This window comes from Salminus brasiliensis, chromosome 20 (genome assembly GCF_030463535.1).
Source record: "Salminus brasiliensis chromosome 20, fSalBra1.hap2, whole genome shotgun sequence".
Taxonomy (NCBI): Eukaryota; Metazoa; Chordata; class Actinopteri; order Characiformes; family Bryconidae; genus Salminus; species Salminus brasiliensis.
Window position 1 is genome coordinate 2028951 of NC_132897.1, and position 24509 is coordinate 2053459.

Consider the following 24509-nt stretch of genomic DNA (forward strand, 5'->3'; position numbering starts at 1 on the left):
TCAGCGAGACAGAGACAGAGGGATGAGGCGGAACAGAGAGAGAGAGAGAGAGAGAAAGCATTAACGAGGCATGTGCCGTTGGTCTGAGATGAGAATTAGGCATATTGTAGCTAAAGACGGCAGCAGAGACCACCCATAACCCTGGATGTTCCCATATAGACGGTCCTCAAAGTGGGCCGGTAGCTTAGTGCATTCTTGGTCGTCCCAGGACTTTGTCTCGCGTACCAGGGCTTCTCACAAACTGGTGGTTACTCCATTACAGGTTCTGGGCAATTCACAAAGACCCTTTAAATACAACGACTAGACGAATACATTTAAAAAAAAGTCTGAGTCAAATGTCTGGGAATTTAATGTCATGGTATTTTGACAAAAGTATTGGGACACCTGCTAATTTACTGCTTTTTCTGTAATCAAGGGTGTTAAAAAGAGTTGATCCTGCTTTTGTTGGAGTAACTGTCTCTACTTTGGAGTGAGGATTGCTCCCAAAAAAGCACACCATCCACTGTTCCTCAGCTCCATGCTGGGGGGGCTTTATACCCCTCAATGGCATACCCACGCCTGGCATTAGGCAGCGTGGTGCCAATCGGTTCTTTGTGGTTCATCTGCCCCAGAGAGTCCTATTCTATTGGCAGTACTTCTTCTCTACAGGAACTATACAAGCTGGGTGCATTTATTAGAAGGGGTGTCCACAAACTTTTGGACATGTAGTGGATCTTTTAACACTGTAGAATGAGTTATCACAACCCATTTGTAGTCATGTGGCTGAATGCAATAAAATCCTCACAGCAAGGTTCCAACATCCAGTGTAAAGCTTCCCAGAAGAGTGGAGGCTGAACCAGGACACATCTGGGACAGGTGAGCTTAATGGTGGGTGGCAGGCAGGTGTGCTATGCAGGGTTGGGACCCTTCTGGGTGTTTTCTCGTCTCCACCGTTAGAATCGTTAGAACCGTTAGAACCAGGAAAGAGCGATGCAGTGAGTGAGAGAAAATGAAAGGAGGCAGATCAGACATCAGAGGATGGATGAACGAAGAGAGGTGGAGCAGAGAGAAGAGAGAGAAGAAGAGAGGAAGGCCAAGGAGAGAGAGCAAGAGAGAGAGACCGAGAGAGAGACCGAGAGAGAGACAGAGAGAGAGAGAGGCCGAGAGAGAGACAGAGAGAGAGAGGGACCGAGAGAGATAGAGAGACCGAGAGAGAGGCCGAGAGAGAGAGACCGAGAGAGAGACTGAGAGAGAGACAGAGAGAGAGAGAGGCCGAGAGAGAGACAGAGAGAGAGAGGGACCGAGAGAGATAGAGAGACCGAGAGAGAGGCCGAGAGAGAGAGACCGAGAGAGAGACTGAGAGAGAGACAGAGAGAGAGAGAGGGACTGAGATAGAAACCGAGAGAGAGAGAGACCGAGAGATAGACAGAGAGAGAGACCGAGAGATAGACAGAGAGAGAGACCGAGAGATAGACAGAGAGAGAGACCGAGAAAGAGAGAGAGAGGGACCGAGATAGAAACCGAGAAAGAGAGAGAGAGACAGAGAGAGAGAGGGACTGAGATAGAAACCGAGAGAGAGAGAGACCGAGAGATAGAGAGACCGAGAGAGAGACCGAGAGATAGAGAGACCGAGAGAGAGACCGAGAGAGAGAGAGAGAGAGAGAGAGGAAGGCTTTGTCAGGCTGAAGGCAGTAAGCTGTAGGTAGTGTGTCTTGGTGAAGGTGATTTATGGGGGCTGTCCGCTGCAAGCAAGCACTTTGTCTCCTCTAGCATGGAGGATGAATGGGCTGCTGTCATCTCAGCCAGAGCTCTCTCTCTCTCTCTCTCTCTCTCTCTCTCTCTCTCTCTCTCTCTCTCGCTCTCTTTCTTTTCTTCCTGCTGAACTGGAAGAATTGTTATCCCATTTTCTGTCCTTAAGAAAACGCAGGTATGAAGACTAGGTGTAGTAGGTGTAGGCATACCTAGTGAATATGTTTATATCCCTGTATATTAATATATAGGATATTCAGAAACATACATAAGTATATACATGTAAAAATAATACACAGTACGTCACAATATTATTATGACCATCTACCGAACAGTGGGAATAACCACCCTTAGCTCAGATGACATTGGCGAGACATCGTGGCATGGACTGTATAAGGTGTTCATTATAGAGGTTAGCTGCTCCACAGTGGTGCAATTCACGCTTCACTGTGGAGCAGCTAACCTCTATAACGAACAACTTCCGTCACCTAATACAGTCCACACCTCAGCGTCTCACTGCTGTCATCCAAGGGTGGTTATTCCCACTATATATATATGTATAATAATTAGCATAATAAGTGTGCTGAATATTGTTGTCCTGTCTTGTCTTAATATATATACATAATATTACCACTATAACCAGTTATATGACTACTATATAACCACTATATATATATTTATACACACACACACACACACACACATATATATATATATATATATATATATATATATATATATACACACTATATGCGATATGACCAGTTGTATTACCGCTATATATGAATATATTTGCTACTATATCATATTGCAATACTATATATATGTTATTTGTGTATATATATATATATATATATATATATATATATATATATATATATATATATTATAATATTTACTTATTTTTAATTTACATTTTAACAATAAGGACAGATGGATATACACACACACACACACACACACACATATATATCTATCTGTCCTTATTGTTAAAATGTAAATGAAAAAATAAGTAAATAAGTAAATATTGTAATATATACATATATACACATATAACATAAACACACACACATATATATATAATATAGTATTGCAATATGATATAGTAGCAAATATATATTTATATATAGCGACAATACAACTGGTCATATATATATATATAAATATATCCCATATATATATATATATATATATATATATATATATATATATATATATATATATAAAATCAAGTGTCCAGATGTTTAAATATGTTAAAAATATTTTTTTTGTGGCGTGTCCTAATTATTATATATATATATATATATATATATATATATATATTTACATCCCATATGTATAATAGATCAGGTAGTTTTGTATAATAGGACTTTTCTGACTCTAATATTAATCTGCCTGTTTTTGTTTTTTATTATTATTAAATGTAAATGAAATATAAAAGAAATTATAAATATAAAATATAAATACACACTTTAATTTAACCTACACAGTTCTGTATGTTACAATATTTTGGATCTCTCTCTCTCTCTCTCTCTCTCTCTCTCTCTCTCTCTCTCTCTTTCACCCACAGACACACACACACACACACACACACTCACTTTTCCAGAAACACTCAAACTTCACACAATAAACCCCTCCACTGTAGAGCAGACTGGCCTGTATCCTGGAATGCCTGATGTCACTGCTGACATGCTAATGGGCGTCTGAATGCTGTAGTTATTAGAGTAATCCGCTCTGTCGTCGCCCTCCCACAGGCCCTTCCTGCAGCATGGCAGGAATGCAGCGCTCTGCCAGCTGACGGCCGGCTAAAGTGGCGTTTCCTCTGGAGGGATGCAGCTATCTGCTGACCTCCTGCTGACCCCACACTAACCCCAGCCACAACCTGAACCGGCCCGGAGCGCAGAGTGACAGAGTGAGTCAGGCTGGCGGTGTGTGCTGGGAGAGTTAGTGGGAGTGTTTGAGCCGTGGTGAGGGTCACTGGTTACTTTACGCGGTTGAATGTAACCTGCCATGGATCTTCTCGTCTGCTCAGATGACCTCCTGGACTCTGACTCCCGTTTTCCTCTCCTCAAGATAAGGAAGGATGGAGGGATGAACCCGGAGCGGCCCTCTGACCCGGGCTGTTAGCCTGCTTATCGCACTAGCGGGCCTGTCACGACTGCACTGTGTGTGTGCACAGTTTGTTGGCCTCGCTGGTCACGCCTTGGGGCAGTTGTGGATGACCAGTTATGGTTCTCATGTTGCAAATCTGACTCTGGTCACGCAGATTTCTCCTTTACCACATCTGGAGAATTCGACCCTTTCTCTCTAGAGAGGCCACCCAGGTGCTCGGTCAGTCCCTCGCCAAGTTCAGCCCTGTATCTCCTGCTGCGTTCTCTCTTCACTGGCTTCCTGTAGCTGCTGCCCAGGTCATCAGATTCAGAACCCTGAGGCCGGCCTACAAAGCCAAGACTGGACCAGCCAGCCCCTCCGTACTTGATGGCGATGGTCAAAATCAGATCCCTACCAAGAGGCCTTCCAGCTTTAGGTACAGCTCAGCTTGACCCGCCATCCTTTAAGATCCACGAGAGACTAAATATCATATACGAGATAGTTAAGATGTGACCACAACTTAACAGTAAGGCATGGGAACGAGATCCTTAGTCCTGATCCCCACTTGCTAAGGTGTGGGAACAAGATAATTAAGTCATTGCCACTACTGAAATAATTAGGTTGATGTATTAATTATCATGTTTCCAAACCCTGCTAAGTTGTGGCAACGACTTAATTATTTAGTTCCCACGCCTTACTAAGCTGTGGCCACAACTTAATTATATCATACCCACGCCTTAGCAAGTCATGCCAACAAGTTAATAATCTTGTTCCCTTGTCTTACTAAGTTGTGGCCAAGACTTGATGATCTCGTTCCCATGCCTTATTAAGTTGTGGCCATGACTTAATGATCTCATACCCATGCCCTACTAAGTTGTGGCCACAATTTAATTATCTCGTATTTACACCTTAGCAAGTCATGGCCACAACTTAATTGTCTTGTACTCATGCCTTACTAAATTATGGCAATAACTTAATTATCTTGTACGCACGCTTTAGCAAGTCATGGCCACAACTTAATGATCTCGTTCCCATGACTTATTAAGTTGTGGCCATGACTCAAGAAAATTTGGAAACAAGATAATTTAAGGTAAAGGTGCACATATTTGTCACTGTACAGCGAAATGTGTCCTCCGCATTTAACCCATCTGGTAGTGAACACACACACACACACATGTGTTAGGGGCAGTGAGTACACACACACACACCCAGAGCGGTGGGCAGCCAACTTCAGCGCCCGGGGAGCAGAGAGGGTAAAGGGCCTTGCTCAAGGGCCCAACAGTGGCAGCTTGCCGAGCCCGGGAATCGAACCCACAACCCTGTTATCAATATCCCGGTGCTCTAACCCTTGAGCCACCACTGCCCCACTGCATACGACTGTGGTCACAACTTTCTAAGGTGTGGGAACAAGTTAATTAAGTCATGGCCACAACTTAGTAAGGCATGAGTATGAGATAATTAACTTGGTAAGGCAGCTTGGCCACAACCTGCTTGTGGCTGAAGGGGGCCAACTTGTTAGGTCATGTTTCCCTGTCTCTAAAACCGGACCACCATCTGTCCAACCGGTTTCTTTTTATATGGGTGTGTCCATACTTTTGAGACACTCTACATATATGACCTATTACCTCACCTGTATTACATCATCGTCCTGAGACCACACAACCCAGAACCTGTACCACTTTAAAGAACAGCTGATTTTCATAAATTTATTAATTTGGCTGGACTCTAGGGGACCAACAGAACTGAGGGTTAATGGTGTACGTACAAAGGGGGGGTTCATACTGCGGCTGTGTGTGTGTGTGTGTGTGTGTAGATAGATGTTTTATGGTCTACCTTAGCAACAAAGTTCAGTATTTACAGTGAACAATAACAAAAGCCCGCTCGGCACAAACTGCACTGTGATGAATGCTAACCGAGACACAGCGGCCTGGGTTATATCAGCACACACACACACACACACACACACACACACACACACACACACACTTTTCTCTGTCTGTCTGACTTTCTCTAGCCACTCTACTGCTGGTCAGAAGTAACACCCTGTGTATGGTTTTGGTGAGTCCTCATCAAAGGGCAATTCATTCAACAGTGTGTGTGTGTGTGTGTGTGTCCATAAAGCCTCAGCAGCAGTGGGACGGAAAGAGGGAATGGTGATGGTAATGGTGGTGGTGTGTGTGTGGGGGGGTGGTTGACCAGACCTTGATTTATGCATCGTTTACCGAATACACCATCGTAAAACATAATTACCGAGCATAAACACACACACACATACACACACACACACACACACACACACGCATACACACACACAAGCACGCACAGGCCCATACACACGCATACCACGGATACTGCAGTCATGCATCTCATCAGGACACACTCATCCATCCGCAGCCTCTCCCACACACTCTCTGTCTCCAAACACACACACACACACACACACACATATGTACACACACACTCAGACACACAGGCTTATGGAAACGCTGCAAACAAATAAATCAACAGTGACACAGGCCGAGACCCGAAGCCCAGCTGCTACAAACACACAGAACCTTTTCCCTAATGTGTTCCGGAATGTTCCGAACATCAAAAGCATCAACAGCAGAACCCTAATTATGACATCACAACGGGATCAATAAACCAAAGGCCGTTTCCAAGGAAGTCCGAGGAGAGAGGGAAAACAAAGCAGACTGGGATAAACAGGGACGCCGGACAGAACCGCGACAGAACCGGATTCCGCTGGTGAACGCTGGCTTTTCTAGCAGGCCAGTGTAAAGGGGTTGCTGGCTTTTGGACAAAAGTATTGGGACACCTACTCAATTTGTTGTTTTTCCTGAATTCAAGTGGATCAAGGGTGTCAGGGGTGTCTGCTGGAGTAACTATCTCTACTAACCAGGGAAGAAAGCGATGAGGATTTAATTGCATTCAGCCGCACACAATGCTGGGGGGCTTTATACCCCTCTACTAGCCCACATCTGGCATTATTAGGCAGCATGGTGTCAATAGGTTCATGATGTTTATCTCATCTAGAGAGTCCTATTGTATTGGCAGCACTTCTTCTCTACAGGATCTAGGCAAGCTGTGTCAGCAGCAATGGGTGCAACTTAAACTAGCTGAATGCATTCATTAGAAGGGGTGTCCACAAATATTTGGACACATCCAGCAGTATCTATCACCTGATTAAGTTGCACTCATTTTTACAGCTTTGGATAAGAAGCCAGCTTCAGCCTCCTTCAAGCAGTTGCTGTCGGTTTGTTTATGCATCTGGAGGGAGTGCTGACGCAGGTGGACGGTCAGTGTGTTTATCGGCCCGTGTGTTTTTCCTGGTTCTGGTGAAGACCCGTGGGCTCATTATTCAGCGTCTCCTGTGTAAACACTGCAGTTATGAGAGGAAGAAGCTGACGAGTGGATCAACAGACAGACCCTCAGCAAGGAGTCCCCGGATCTCTGACAGGCTGTGTAAGTCAGCAACTCACTTTTCAATGTGCGGGTCGGGGAGAGGTTGGAGGGGTCACCGAGAGGTCAGCTAGCTGCGACTCAGCACAGCAACAACTGCTCTGCTCCTCCCTCCCTCCTCCCTCCTCCCTCCTCCTCTCCTCCGTTACACATCCATCACTCCTCTCCCCCCTCGCCTCCCAGGCCACTCTAAAGACATGCAGATGCTGTTTTCCCTCTGCTCACTGTCGTTTGTCTTCACGCCCCTCTGACACACACACACACAAATGCATTTGTTTTTATAGCTTGTCGGGACATGTGTCCAAAACATGATGCATAGCCAGACACCAGCTTCTGGCAGCAGCAGTTTTCCTGAGGCATCTTAGCCCATTTCTCATGGGCAGTGGCCTCCACTCCACTAATATTCTTGGGTTTACCCGCTGCAGCCGCCTCCTTCAAATCCCACCAATGAGTTTCTGTGGGGTTCAGGTCAAGCGACTGTGACGGCCACTCCAGCATCTTCCAGGACGTCTTGGTTGACTCTGAGGTTTGCTTGGGATCATTGTTGGGATCATTGTCCTGTTGCAAGGTCCAGTGAGGCCAAGCTTCAGCTTCCTCACAGAGGTTTTCTTCTAGGATTTCCTGAGACTTGACTGCATCCATCCTGGCCTCCACACGTTTGCAGGCCTCCAAGACACCTGCAGATGGCATGCTTGAGGATGATGGGGCTGGAAATACCTGTGGGGTGTGTGTGACGGGTTTCATGGATTGAGAAGAGGTGGTGCGGTGCAGTGAGGGTCTCTAGTGGAAAATGGGCCGCAAAGCAGAGGCAGGTAATGATTGACTAAAAGGAGGGACTGCATTAGGGCGTGGCCAAAGACCACAGTGTGAAGGAAGGAGCTGAATCTGCAGGTGTGTTGAAGCTTACGGTCATAGGGGTCTACCAGCAGTGGCAGAAATCCTGGTCTAGAGGAAATCCTCTTCAGGATTGTGTCCGAAAGACGAAACTGATGAGCAGGGACCACCAGGTATCCACTGTAGTTGTGTGTGTGTGTGTGGGGGGGGGGGGTTCAAGTAGGTCTAAGCTGTAGGACCATGGCAGTGTGTGTTTGTATGTGTGTGAGGGTGGAAATACCTCTCAATAAATATATATTGATATTTAAATAAATATAATAAAATTAAAAAAGTAAAAACTGTTTCTGTGGGTCTGGACTGATTTTATGTGTTTTTTCAAAACAAAATCGGGACATTTTCGTCCTGCAAGTGTATGAAAACAAACACACGCACACACTCACTGAAGTCTTCCACATCCTCTTTGGCACAGGGGATATGGAGAGGACACTTGTTGGAGAGGGAGAATGAGTTATGGCTCTCTTTCGACCTCCTTTCACAATAGAGCTAAACAATAAACAACGCTTGCATACACACTTTGTGACAGGAGAATGTGGCCATAAATAACCACACAGGCAGGGACACACACACACACACACACACACACAATCACACACACACTCTCACACACACACAACAAAAAAGCTATCTCAGTGGAATGATAGCTCCATTCCCTGAGTCACCACAATAGTTTCTCTGTGTGTGTGTGTGTGTGTGTGTGTGTGTGTGTTTGTGTGTGTGTGTGTGTGTGTGTGTGTGTGCACCAATTTGCATGAAATGTACCCATAAAATGCTGTAGTCTAACTGTCCAAAAGTATCCAGACAGCCCTTATATAACCTCCATAGAAAAGCGCTGACCAATAGACTGTGATGCTCTGGAGCAGCCATGAGCACATGATCCTAAATTTACCATGCCCAATGCTGAGGGTGGGCTAAAGGGGTACACACACCCCCAATCTGTATTGCATGCACTGGAGTGATGATGGAGCTCCATCTAGTACCTTTGGGATGAGTTGGAGTGGCTGAACTAATCATCCAGCATCAGTACCTGACCTCACTGATTCACATGTATGGCTGAATGCAATCAAATCCTCCTCACAGCAATGTTCCATCTTCAAGTGTAAAGCCTTCCCAGAAGTGTAGTGGCTGTTACTGCAGTAAACGGCGACAAAGTCAAAGCCAATACTATTGATTTCAGAAGGAACGCTGGATCAGCAGGTGTCCACATACTTTTGGACACCTTAGACTTCGTGCATGCCTCATTTCAACCAAGCCCTTTAGTCCTTACACAAACCCCAGCCTCTGCGCTGACTGCATGTTTACTGTGAGGTCGTAACTGATTGCGGAAGTGGGTTGGTTTGGTCCAGATCCCTCCGCTGTAAAATGGTGCAACCCTGGAAATGAGCAATTCCGAAAGCTCTTACAGCATTTACAGGGCAGTGTACGGGTTTAATGAGCCACAACCAGTCCTGATATCTTCTGTCCTTTCCCATAATGCAATCCTCTGCTCTCCCAAACTTTAAACAGTGACTCATATCTTGGTAGTAGGCCCACACGGTTTTTATGATGCACCATCAAACCTCAGTAATAATCCGCCAAGTTTCCTATGAGAAACGTAGAAGTTGCAGTTATTGCCAGTCATAACAAAAACATGATATCCCATCATGACTCTGGAGTACTGAAAACTATTGGGCTTTTAGTCCATCCAGCATTTTCTCATCACCATGCCCTTTTCATCCATACCCATACACATATCCATCCATACCCATACACATATCCATCCATACCATACACATATCCATCCATACCCATACACATATCCATTCATACACATATCCATCCATACCCATACACATATCCATTCATACACATACCCATCCATACCCATACACATATCCATCCATACCCATACACATATCCATCCATACCATACACATATCCATCCATACCCATACACATATCCATTCATACACATACCCATCCATACCCATACACATACCCATCCATACTCATACACATACCCATCCATACCCATACACATACCCATCCATACCCATACACATATCCATTCATACACATATCCATCCATACCCATACACATATCCATTCATACACATATCCATCCATACCCATACACATATCCATCCATACTCATACACATACCCATCCATACCCATACACATATCCATTCATACACATACCCATCCATACCCATACACATACCCATCCATACTCATACACATACCCATCCATACCCATACACATACCCATCCATACCCATACACATATCCATTCATACACATATCCATCCATACCCATACACATATCCATTCATACACATATCCATCCATACCCATACACATATCCATCCATACTCATACACATACCCATCCATACCCATACACATACCCATCCATACCCATACACATACCCATCCATACTCATACTCATCCATACCCATACTCATACTCATCCATACCATATACATACCCATCCATACTCATACCCATCCATACCCATACACATACCCATCCATACCCATACTCACACCCATCCATACCCATACACATGCCCATCCATACCCATACGCATACCCATCCATACACATATCCATTCATACCCATACACATACTCATCCATACCATATACATACCCATCCATACCCATACTCACACCCATCCATACCCATACGCATACCCATCCATACCCATACACATACCCATCCATACCATACACATACCCATCCATACCCATACACATACCCATCCATACCCATACTCACACCCATCCATACCCATACGCATACCCATCCATACTCATACCCATCCATACCCATACTCATACCCATCCATACTCATACACATATCCATCCATACACATACCCATCCATACCCATACACATATCCATTCATACACATACCCATCCATACCCATACTCATACCCATCCATACACATATCCATCCATACCCATACACATATCCATCCATACCCATACACATACCCATCCATACCCATACACATATCCATCCATACCCATACACATATCCATCCATACCCATACACATACCCATCCATACTCATACCCATCCATACCCATACACATACCCATCCATACCCATACTCACACCCATCCATACCCATACGCATACCCATCCATACTCATACCCATCCATACCCATACTCATACCCATCCATACTCATACCCATCCATACTCATACCCATCCATACCCATACTCATACCCATACTCACACCCATCCATACCATACTCATACCCATCCATACCCATACCCATCCATACCCATACTCATACCCATACTCACACCCATCCATACCCATACTCATACCCATCCATACCCATACGCATACCCATCCATACTCATACCCATCCATACCCATCCATACCATACTCATACCCATACTCACACCCATCCATACCCATACTCATACCCATCCATACCCATACTCATACCCATCCATACTCATACCCATCCATACCCATACCCATACCCATCCATACCCATACTCATACCCATACTCACACCCATCCATACCCATACTCATACCCATCCATACCCATACTCATACCCATCCATACCCATACACATACCCATCCATACCCATACACATACCCATCCATACTCATACCCATCTACACCCATACACATGCCTATCCATACACTACACTACATACATACATCTAGCTTATGATTTACATCCATTAGAAGCTTGTTGGAGATACTCTGTGTTTTGCATTATTTAGGTCGGACTGTAAACATCGCCATGGTTTCCATTAAAACTTGTAAAAACAGGGTGATGCTGTAATTATGCTGTAATTACTTGGTTGTAAATGAGTAACGACATGCTAGGGTCACGGTGAGGCTAAAGTAATGAGTCACAGCAGACATTTGACTGTACTGGACTATGAGGGAGTGGGAGTGAATGGGAGGAGTGTGTGTGTGTGTGTGTGTGAGAGAGAGATAGTAACAGCAGTTTGTCACCGAAACTCATCAGTAACTGTCACTAGCAGGCCAGAAGCTTAATTAACCCTCACCCTCATTAACCACACCTCTCTCTCCCTCCCTCCCTCTCCCTTTTCCATTCTTGCTTTCCCTCTCTCTCTCCCACTTTCTCTCTCTCTCTTTCTCTCTCTCTCTCTCCCCCCCCACCCCCCCCCCCCCCCAGTGTTAATCAGGGCTGTAGAGCAGTGGTGGCTCTGAATATCAGATAGCTCCAGATCGCTAAGCTAATACATCTCTGTCATGCGGGCTTTTAGCAGCTAGCGTTAAGGAGACGGCGGCGGGCGCTATGTGGAGCATTCCGTCTGGGGCCATTAGATAGACAGAGGGGGGGGGGGGGTGAGTGAGAGTGGGTAAAGAGAGAAAGGGAGAAAAAGGAGAGGTGGGTGAGAAAAGGAGAGACAGAGCAATGGGTGAGTGAGACTGAGAAAAGAGCGCGAGAGAAATAGAGAGAGAATGAAGGAAAGAGAGTGAAGGGGGTCTCTCTCTCTCTCTCTCTTTCTCTCTCTCTCCCCTTTCCTCCTCTTTATCTTCCTCCTCCTCATTGTCCTGTCAGAGCTGATACGGACCAAAGCGCAGAGACAAACGACGGGGGAAGGAAGGAAGGATGGCAGATTAGGAGAAAAAGGAGGGAACAGAGGGGTCAGTGAAGGAGGAAGAGCAGGGAGGGCGGGGCTGGACAGGGGGGCGATGACGTGGGGGAAGAAAGAATGGAGAGAACCTGACTGAGGAACTGAGGAAACAGGGATAGACTGACCGACTGGTCTACATATCCAACTATCTGTCTGGCTGGCTGGGAGGTTGTCTGTCTGTCTGTCTGTCTGCTTGTCTGTTCTTTCTGACAGACAGACAGACAGATAGATAGACAGATATATAGATTGACAACCAGCCATACAGTTAGACAGATAGATAGATGAATAGACGGAGAGATAGACAGACAGATACATAGACAGACAGACGGACGGACAGACAGACAGACAGACAGATAGGCAGATAGATAGACAACCAGCCAGACAGCCAGCCAGCCAGCCAGCCAGACAGACAGACATACAGACAACCTGCCAGCCAGACAGACAGACAGACAGACAACCTGCCAGTTAGGCAAATAGATAGATGGATAGACAGACAGATAGATATATAGATAGACAACCAGCCAGACAGTTAGACAGATAGATGGATGGACAGAAATATAGACAGACAGATACATAGACAGACAGACAGACAGATAGATAGATAGATAGACAACCTGCCAGACTACCAATAGGTAGATGGACAGACAGATAGATAGATAGATAGATAGACATACAGACAGACATACAGATAGACAGACAGACAGACAGACAGACGGACATACAGATAGATAGACAGATAGACAGATAGATAGACAGATAGATAGACAGACAGACAGATGGATGGACAGAGAGATAAACAGACAGACAGACAGACAGACGGACATACAGATAGATAGACAGATAGACAGATAGATAGACAGATAGATAGACAGACAGACAGATGGATGGACAGAGAGATAAACAGACAGACAGACAGACAGACAGATAAACAGACAGACAGACAGATAGATGAAACAAAAGAAGAGAGAAAGGCGAGGAGGACGGACGGAGTGATGCTGTGAGTCTGGGTGTGCTCTGTGGCAGGCGGTGAAATATATGACAGGCTAATGATATTAAAAGCACAAAGTTGTTAAGGCGCCAAGTCTCAGGCCCATAAATCCAGAGTGGGCTTCCACAGCCAGTCCCACCGCTGCGTAATTAAAGCTGATTTATGAGGGGTATTACATCACAGAGAGATAGTTCATATTCCAGCCCTACTTTATTAGACAGCCTGACAGGCGCCCAAATATATCGCTGGAGTCGCCGCGGCCGCAAGAGAGCCTCTCTCAGCACTTCGTCTTTCCCCGTGTCACCACTCCCCCCGGCCAAGGAGGATTAAAGTCCCTGTCTGTTCTTTCTTTCCCCTCATTCTTTCATCTCTCTCTCTCTCTCTCTCTCTCTCTCTATTAGCACTGTGTTTATCTCTATATTGTTAACTCTCTCTCTCTCTCTCTCTCTCTCTCTCTCTCTCTCTTTCATTTGGGATATCCAGGCTGGTTCATCTGCATAATTCCCTCTATCCATCCATCTCTCTTATTCCCTTCTCATTCCCTTCGTTCCCACTGTAAGAAAGAAAATGAGATATTGAGGAAAAGACGGGAGAGAGGGTGGAGTGAGGAGCTCCGAAAAGTGAGACGAGCCCATGGGGTGAGAGAGAAGCTCAGATGGTGAGACATGAACACAGAGGGTGAGTAAAAACCTCAGAGGGTGAGAGTGGAGAGCTCAGTGGGTGAGAAAGGAGAACTCAGAGGGTGAGACATGAACACGGAGGGTGAGTAAATATCTCAGAGGAGTGAGTAAGGAGGCTTAGAGGAGTGAGTAAGGAAGCTCAGAGAAGTATAAGGAGCTCAGAGGGTGAGACATGAACACAGAGGGTGAGTAAATATCTCAGAGGAATGAGTAAGGAAGTTCAGAGGAGTGAGTAAGGAAGTTCAGAGGAGTGAGTAAGGAAGCTCAGAGGAGTATAAGGAGCTCAGAGGGTGAGAGAGGAGAGTTCAGAGGGTGAGAGAGGAGAGTTCAGAGGGTGAGAGCAGAGTGCTCAGAGGGTGTGAGTGGAGAGCTCAGAGGGTGAGGCATGAACACAGAGGGTGAGTAAATATCTCAGAGGAGTGAGTAAGGAAGTTCAGAGGGTGAGAGTGGAGAGCTCAGAGGGTGAGAGAGGAGAGCATAGTGGGGTGAGTGGGGTGAGCTCAGTGGGGTGAGTGGGTGAGCTCAGTGGGGTGAGTGGGTAAGCTCAGTGGGGTGAGTGGGTGAGCTCTGCTGGCAAAGCAAGAGAAAAAGTGCAGACGGAAACAGTGAGGCTGTAAATCCGAGTGTGAACGCAGACGCCTCACTCCGCTAATTACACACTCTGCTTTGATTCAAGGAAAACAGCGGCGGCGAGAGTCAGCACTTCTCCTGCTTTTCGCTGACAGGAACTTGTTTATCACTGTGTGTTTTCATCAGTTCTCTTCAGGCTGTTCCTCTAAAAGAGCACGCTGTGTCTTATCCACCCACCCACACACACACACACACACACACACACACACACACACACACACACCCCACACACACACACCACACACACACACACAGGGTAGGGTTTAACCTCACCCTCACCCTTTAATATCATGAATAAATGGGTGATACAACGAGTGACAACAAGTCTTTCTTTCAGTTTGTAAAGTTCTTCATCACTCTGAGGAACTCTTCTGGAACCTTTATTTCCAAAGTAAATCAACATCTGGATCTCTTTCTGTCCTTGTCCTGAGCTTGTCCTGCACGACTGGAATTCTGAGGAACTTCTACTGCAGCCTTGAAGAAGGTTCAAACCATAAAGAGAAGAAGAGAGAAGAACGATGAACAGAGAGGAGAAGAAAGGAGAAGTAAAAGAGGAGAAAGGAGAAGAAAAGAGAAGTGAGGGGAGCAATAGAGGAGAAGAGAGGAGAAAAGAAAAAAGGAGAAGTAAAGGAGGAGAAAAGAGAAGAAAGGAGAAGTGAGGGGAGCAATAGAGGAGAAGAGAAGAGAAGTGAAAGAGGGGAAAGGAGAAGTGAGGAGAAGAGAAGAGAAAAGAAGAAAGGAGAAGTAAAGGAGGAGAAATGAGAAGAGAAGAAGAGCAATAGAGGAGAAGAAAGGAGAAGTAAAAGAGGGGAAATGAGAAGAAAGGAAAAGTGAGGAGAGCAATACAGGAGAAGAGAAGCGAGGAGAAGAGAAAAGAAGAAAGAAGAAGTAAAGGAGGAGAAGTGATAAGAAAGGAGAAGTGAGGAGAGCAATAGAGGAGAAGAGAAGATAAGAGAATGAGAGCAATTTAGGAGAAGAGAAGAGAGAAGAAGAGAAGAGAGGAGAAGAAAGCAGAAGTAAAGGAGGAGAAAGGAGAAGAGAGGAGAAGTAAGGAGAGCAATCGAGGAGAAAAGAAGAAAGGAGAAGTAAAAGAGCAGAAAGGAGAAGAGAAAAGAGGGGACAAGAAGTGAGTAGAAGAGAGGAGAGGAGAAGAGACTAGATAGGACGAGAGAAGAAAAGACAAGGATTGATATTAAAATAACAGAAGACACAGGAAAAGAAAAAAATAAGACGAGAAACGAAGAAATGAAAAATAATTTAAGAGCTGCAACGAGAAGAAAGAAAGAGAAATGAGGACACAAAAAGTGTTAAAAAAGAGAAAAGAGAAGATATGCATTAAAAGAAAAGACAAGACAAGAGGAGACAAGAAGAGACAACAAGAGAAGAGATGCAAAGAGAAAAGGCCAGAAGAAAAGAGATCAAAAAAAGAGAAGAAAAAGTGAGAAGTGAAGATAAGATAAGAAGAAATGAGTCGAGACCAAACTAAAGTAAATAAAAGATGCAAAGAGAAGAGAAAAGGCAATCAGAGAAGAGACAAGACGAGACGAGAAGAGATGCAAATAGACATAAAGAGATGAATGACAACAAGGAAGAAGAGGTGAGATGAGTCAAGACAAAGAGATAAGAGAAAAAAAGAGAGGAGACTGAGCGAAAGACGAGAAGAGATGAGAGGGAACAAGACAAGGCAAGAAGAGGAGTCAAAAGGAGAATAGAAAAGAAGAGACGAGAGGGGTTGAGGGTTGAGAAGAGGAGATGCAAAGAGAAGAGGTAAGAGGAGATGAGCAAAGTTGAGCAGTGAAAAAACAAGACAGGAAGAGACACAAGAAAAGAGACGATGAGAGAAAGAAGAAAAATAAGAAGAGAAAAAAATCTGAGAAGAGGTGAGAAAAGACGAAATAAGGCAAGACGGGAAGGGTTGAGAAGAGGAGATGCAAAGAGAAGAGGTGAGAAGAAGTGAGAAAAGACAAAATTAGGAAAGACAAGAAGAAAAGAGATGAGAAAAGTTGAGATATGAAAGACGAGAGAAAAGAGAAGCGAAAATAAGAGAAGAGACCCAATGAAAGATGAAAAGAGATGAGAAGAGGGAGAGACAAGACGAGACGAGATGCAAGGAAAGAGACATGAAAAAAAGAAAAGAAAAGACAGACAGGACAAGAAGAGACGCAAGAAAAGAGAAATGAAAACAAGGAGACAAAAAAGATGAAAAAAGAGAAGAGATGAGGCAAGACGAGAAAAGACGCAAAAAGAAACGACGAGAAGAAAGGAGAATAGACGAGGAGATCAAAGAATCCAGAAAGAAAGGAAGAAAGATGAGAGATGAAAGGAATGAGAGTGAAAGCACCATTCGTCTGACGCTAACGAGCTGGGACACTTTGATTATCGTTATTAATTAGAGCTTTTCAAGCAACAGAATTAAATCAATAGGGCCGGAGTGAAGCGGATTTCGCCGCTCGGCTCAGATCAATCAGGGCCGGATTTTATCTGGGTGGAGAAACGGCACAGAGGCGTCTGCTGGAGCAAGCGCTGCCGGCCTGGAGATAGATGGGAGCTGCTGGTAATTAGAGGGACACAAACCCACTAACCATTTCTCCAACCTCTGATTCATACTTAATCCCATTTCACCCTCTTCCCACTGCCTCACTGTTCCCCTTTCTCCACACACACACACCCATACACACACACACACACACACACACACACACACACTGCTCTTTAGCTTTCACCCTTTCAGTACATAATGAATATACATTGCTTTAACTCTCTCTCTTAGTCTCTCTATCTCTCTCTGTCTCTCTCTCTCTCTCTCTCTCTCTCTCTCTCATTTCTCTGTATCAGTTTAACAGTTAAGCAGGATTAAATGGAACCCCCTGCCCCCCACCCACCCACCCTCGCTGTGCTGGTAAGCTCATGTTAAATGAATGTGTCCTCATAAGGGGAAATGAACCCATTTATCATGACTTTGTCCTCTGGGGACGCTACAGGTCGTTAGCCATCAACGATCACGGAATAATTAGTTTTACTATTAATGTAGCAAAGCTCAATGTTCATGGTTATCCGTGCGTCCCATAACAGGCAGATTAATTATATTAATGTGCTCAATGACTCATATTAAACACTAAAAGCCCTTAAAAACAATTAGAAAAAAATAAAAGGCCGAGCTGGAACCAGAGCAGAGGAGATGCAGTGGTTTCTTCCTTGGTTTCTTTGAGGACCTCCTAGCTGGTGCACGAGGGCATTAGCCAAAAAAATAAAAACCACCAGCCAACCAAAGAGCAAGGCTGGGGTGAAGGAGTTCTCTGTTTAAACACAGTACAATTAAACCAGGCTTAAACTTGCTATACTCTGTCGTGACAAAAGTATTGGGACACCTGCTCGTTGTTTCATAGTTTCTTCTGAAATCAAGGCTATTAAAAAGAGCTGATCCTGCTTTTGTTGAGGTAACTGTCTCTACTGTCCAGAGAAGAAGGCTTTCTACTAGATTTTGGAGGAGAAGCATTGCTGTGAGGGTTTGATTGCATTCAGCAACAAGAGCGTTAGGGAGGTCAGGATGTTCTCAGGACTCACCACACCACCACTTTGCTGACAGGACCTTTTCAAATTATACATATGCATACACAAAAGCATAAGCATTCACTCAGAGTACACAGAGTAATGTACACTACATGGACAAAAGTATTGGGACACCTGGTTGTGGCTTCAATGTTTCTTCTGAAATCGAGGGTATTAAAAAGAGTTGATCCTGCTTTTGTTGGAGTGACTGTCTCTACCGTCCAGGGAACAGTGTGCTTTCTACTAGAATTTGGAGGAGAAGCATTGCTGTGAGGGTTTGATTGCATTCAGCAACAAGAGTGTCATAAGTATTGGATGGAGCTCCACCACCATCATTCCAGAGAACCCAATGCTCAATGCTGGGGGGCTTTATACCCCTCTATAGCCCAGAATGGTGCCAATAGGCTCATAGAGCAGCTGCTGATGCCGTACCAGTACAGCATGTCGGGCCTGTAGGGTCAGACCTCACTGCCATGTAGAGAAGAGAAAGACACGAGGCTGTGATGCTGACCAGCGAGAGTGGCCTGCAGCCTGAGGTCTGATCTTTGACCCTCATGCGATGTGACCTCCATAGTTCTCCATCACAGGACAGTCCCATGAGCCCCCATGATTGCCCTTAGCGTACAAAACACACAGACCCGCGCTCATGCTGCGTCCCTCTGCAGGCTGTGTCTGTGGCTGTAGTTAGGTGTGTATTAAGCTGGGCATCACTGTCCCTGAGCATTAGCCACAGCGACAGTGCATCCCGCTGCCCTCTCCTCTCTCTCCGCAGGCTCACAGCTGCATTTCAAACAGAGCGAGGCGGAGGATCACGACTGCTTCATCTTTCATTACGACCAGTTAGGAGTCACATCCCTACGTAGTTGATGTTCTTTTAGGTGCTACTGTTGCTCGGTTGGACGTCCTGCCAAAATATCTCTGACCCATTGAGGCGTGGACTCCACGAGACCTCTGAAGGTGTTCCTGCGGTATCTGGATACCTTCAGACGTTCCAGCAGATCCTTTAAGAAGTCCTGTAAGGTGTGAGGTGTGGCCTCCATGAGCACTAGTGAGACCTCACCCTGCCCTAGCTCCCTTGGTGCACTTTTGGTAGGTCAGAACTGACCACTGCATATCGGGAACACCCCACAAGACCTGATGCCTGATGTTCTGGAGATCTTCTGAGCCAGTTTGGTTCTTGTCAAAGTGGCTCAGATCCCTACGCTTGACCCTTTTGTCCAGGAGGACCTCCCAGGTGAAGCGGAGAGTCGGCGGGCCAAGTCTCGCCAAAGCCAGCCTTAGCGCTCCAGGTTGATCAGACTCGAAGAGAGACTTGTGATTGGTCAGGGGTATGCTGATGTAAGCCTGACCCACTTGTAGGACCGCCCACTCCACATAGAGTACTAATGAAATCCTACAGATCTTCATAAGACATCCCCTGTCCATTTACACTGGGGGCCGTGAGGAGCTCATATTTAGGTTCCCAGGGACTTACAGCAGTCTTATAATGAATAGAAGAGAGAGGCGCAGGGGTAGTTCTCTGCAGTGCTCTCTCTCTCTCTCCCTGTGGGACGTGTCATGTTGTCAGTGTGTGCTGTAGTGAATAGGTCAGCTCTCTGGGGTCCAGGCTGTAGGGGTCCGGCGCTCGCTGGGCCGCTGACTGATGCTGCACTCACGACTGTCTGATTCTGCTGCCCTCAACTAAGGGATCATTCTGTGACACAGCAGAGGAGGCGTGCTGCAGACAGGCCGGTGCACGGGGTTCATCTGCTGTCTTTTCAGTGATACCTCAGCAATAACTAAGCAAGTAAGGCCACAGCATTCAGTAAAGCTCAGGAGGGAAAACTCACTGAGAGCTTAGTAACTTAGCAACACCCTAGCAACCACTAAGCATCTTCATAGCACCTGCCAAACAACACCATAGCAGCCACCTAGCAACACTATAGCATCCACTTAGTAACATAATATCAACAACCTAGGATACCATAGCACCCACCTAGAAACATCATGGCAACACCATATAACATGTTAAGTAACTATCTAGCAACACCATAGCAACCAACTAGCAAGAGCATAGCAACCATTTAGTAAACACTAAGCAACACCATCGAAAACACCTAGTAACTATCTAGCAACCACTGAGCAACACCATAGCAACCACCAATTTACCACTTAGCAAGAGCGTAGCAAGATTGTAGAAAACACCTAGTAACTACCTAGCAGCCACTGAGCAACACCATTGCAACCACCAATCTGCCACTTAGCAGTAGCATAGCAAAAAATACATACCTACACCAACACCATACCTGGCAACACTAGCCACCTAGCAACACCTAGCAACCACTTAGTTTCAACTACATAGGATACAATACCAGCCACCCTGAAACATCATAGCAACATCATAGAACATGTCTAGTAACTATCTAGCAACCACTAAGCAACCAGCAAGAACATAGCAACCCCCTAGCAACTGGTGTTGCGTAGTGGTTGCTAGGCAGTTACTATGTGTTTTCTATGATGTTTGGCTAGGCGGTTGCTATACTGCATAACACAGGGTGGCCAATAAGAACAGAGCTCATTTGCATACACCAGTCTTGCAGGCACAGTAAGCGCTGTGATGAATGAAAGCTACTGGTGGTCCCTTACTATGACCTTAACAAGCTCGTTCTGACGGACCCTCACTGATGACCACCGAACTACAGTAACACAGCTGGGTGACCTTCTGACCTCTGACTTGGTAAACCCACTGAAGTATGATATAGTGTGTGTGTCATCAGAGCAGTGTGTGTGTGTGTATGTTTCCTGTGGACTGTCAGTGTGTATTGAGTAAGGAGGTCCAGGTGCAGCAACAGGTGGTTCTCAAACACCCCCCCCACCACCACACTTACACACACACACACACACACACACAGTGGCCTTCTGCAGCACACAGCTCAGTGTTTATGTCTCTCTCTCTTTCTCTCTCTCTCTCTCTCTCTCACCCCCAAATAGCCCTCTCTTCATAATTATGTCCCGTTTTTCCCCCCCCGTGATAAATGACACACACACTCACTCGTGGGCGTGCGAGGCTGCTGGAAGCTCTCTCTCTCTCTCTCTCCCTTAATCTCTGACACGCTGTTTCCTCCCGCGACCAAGAAGTGGAGTAAAGAAAGGAGGCCTGTGGTATTACTCATTCCCATCCTTCCTTCTGTCTTCTCCCTCCAGCGCTCCTCTCCTTCATCCCTCTTTCCTCCCACTCCGGCTCGCAGCCTTCATGGTGTGCCTGCGTTTAGCGGTTTAGGAACCTCAGCCACGTTCCTGTCTCTGCGCCAGTCACCAGGCGCAAGGCTCCCTGTCAGCTCTGCTTCGGCTTCTTGGCCGCCGCCGCCGCCGCTGTGATGGCTGCAGACGCCCACACCTGGAGCTGAGTGATCAGCCTGTGTGTGCACGAGGCCCTCACTGATTCACACCCTGGCATCTGCCGTAGACCCGTAGACCTGTCTGAGCATCACACATTGACATTCATGCAGGTGTCCATGCATTATGCATTATGCAGTATATGTCCAAAAGTATTTAGACACGTGAATTCACAAACTTTACGGCGCTTGCTCCAGCCTTTATAATCTCCATAGAAAAGCAGGGGTTGCTAGGGTGTTGCTAAGTGGTTGCTAGGTGGTTAGTGTGGAGTTGATAAGTGGTTGCTAGGATGTTGCTAGGTGGTTGCTGGGCAGTTGCCATTATATCCCAGGTGGTCTCTATAGCATTACTGTGGTGTTTGCAAGGTGGTCGAAATAGGTGGTTGCTATGGTGTCCAATGTGGTTGTTTTGGGGTAGCAATGGTGTTGCTAGGAGGTTGCTATGATGTTGCTAATTTGTTGCGTTGGAGTACCTTAGGCATTGCGTGGATGTTGCTGAGTTGCTAGGTGGTTGCAGGGCAGTTAGCCCAAGATGCTATGGGATTGCTTGGTGGTTGCTATGGTATCCCAGGTGTTTGCTATAATGTTGCAAAGTGGTTACTAGATGGTTAGTGTGGATTTCCTTAGTGATTGCTATGATGTTGCTAGGTGGTTGCAGGGCAGTTGCCATGATGTCCCAGGTGGTTTCTATAGCATTGCTATGGTGTTTGCAAGGTGGTTGAAATAGGTGGTTGCCATGGAGTTCTTTAGTGGTTGCTAGGATGTTGCTTAGCAGTTGCAGGGCAGGGCTATCATGTCCAGTGTGGTTGTTTTGGAGTAGCAGCAGTTGCCATGTTAGCCCAAGATGCTATGGGATTGCTATGGCGTTTGCTTGGTGGTTGCTATGGTATCCCAGGTGTTTGCTATAGTGTTGCAAAGTGCTTGTAAAGTTGTTGCTATGGCATTCCTAGAAGATTGCAGATAAATGCTGAGCATGGCCTAGAGGGGTACAAAGCCCCCAGCACTGGGCTGTGGGGTTCTTTGATGTGGCTGAATGCTATCAAATCCTTCCTCACGGCAATACCCCAACATCTAGTGTCATCTCAGAACAGTAGAGGCTGTTACTGTTGTCATGGTCGCTCAGTGTTCTTGCAGAACCGTGTCTAGAACTGTCTGAGCCGACAATGCCAGTCTCTGGTTGGTTGGTTTCAGTCACATGACCCCTACCTGTCAAAGTTCCTGTGGAAAGCCTCCTCACAGGTATAAAATAGGCCAGAGCAGGACGTGATTCAGGTCAGTAACTGTTGCTGCCGTCATCAGCGTCCTCTGAGCTTGTGACCCAGCTTGCTAATGTTGTTAAACCACTTATACACACACACACACACACACACACACACACACTGTATTAAATAAACCTCACCTCACACGCTGTATTACCCTTTCTCTCTCTCTCGCACACTCACCTCCCCTCTTTTACATACAAATGCACACTCTCTTACACACTGCTTCACCTTCCCTCTCTCTCGCTCTCGCGCTCCCTCTCTCTCAAGGGCACACTCTAATAGAGCGTCAGAGGAAGTGGGGGGCTAATGGATCACTCTGCTGGACGGTACAGCGGGTGAATCCCCTAATGTGGCATAAAAAAGCATGCGACTCCCAACAGCTCTGCCTGCAGCATGGAAATGACCTGCGAACTAGTAGCAAGTCCTCTACAGTACAGCGCCACTAACAAGGGATATATATATATGTCCAAATATTTATGGACACCTATTCTAATGAATGCACTGAGCATGAATGCACACCCCCCCCCACACACACACACACTCCTAGGTCATGGAAACAGTGTGGCACTTTGAGTGTCAACCATCACTTCTCACTGTGGTGAAGAAAGCATTTCCCCTGCTGACAGCGGGATGGATCACCAACATTACACACTGCTCCACACACACCCTAACAGCTGCAGCATCCATAAATTATCCTACAGTGGAGAAGAGGGGAGATGAAAGGAGAAGAGGGGAGAAGAGGGGAGAAAGAAGAGAGGAGAAGAAAAGAGAAGAGAGGAGAAGAGAAGAGAGGAGAAGAGAAAAGAAGAGAAGAGAGGAGAAGAGAGGAGATGAGACGAGATGAGACGAGAAGAGAAGAGAAGAGAAGAGAGGAGAGGAGAGGAGAGGAGAAGAGAAGAGAGGAGAGGAGAGGAGAAGAGAAGAGAGGAGAGGAGAGGAGAAGAAAGGAGAAGAAAGCAGAAGAGGGGAGAGGAGAAGAGAGGAGAAGAAAGGAGAGGAGAGGAGTGAAGAATAGAAGAGAGGAGAGGAAAGGAGAGGAGAAGATAAGAGAGGCGAAGAGTGAAGAAGAGTGAAGAAGAGTGGAGAAGAGAAGAAAGGAGAAGAGAGGAGAAGAAAGGAGAGGAGAGGAGAAGAGAGGAGAAGAGAGGAGAGGAGAGGAGAGGAGAAGCAAGGAGAAGAAAGGAGAGGAGAGGAGAAGAGAGGAGAAGAGAGGAGAGGAGAGGAGAA

The 24509-nt window shown here is 45.9% G+C and overlaps 1 protein-coding gene across 1 annotated transcript in view; it reads right to left on the reverse strand.

The window, feature by feature from the left end:
- dgcr8 (DGCR8 microprocessor complex subunit) overlaps window positions 1-7968 on the reverse strand; it is a 94569-nt gene extending 86601 nt beyond the window's left edge. The window contains 1 exon segment of the mRNA XM_072665299.1: window positions 7695-7968. Within this exon segment, the coding sequence (XP_072521400.1) occupies window positions 7695-7968 (274 nt within the window).
- Between the last annotated feature and the right edge of the window lie 16541 nt (window positions 7969-24509).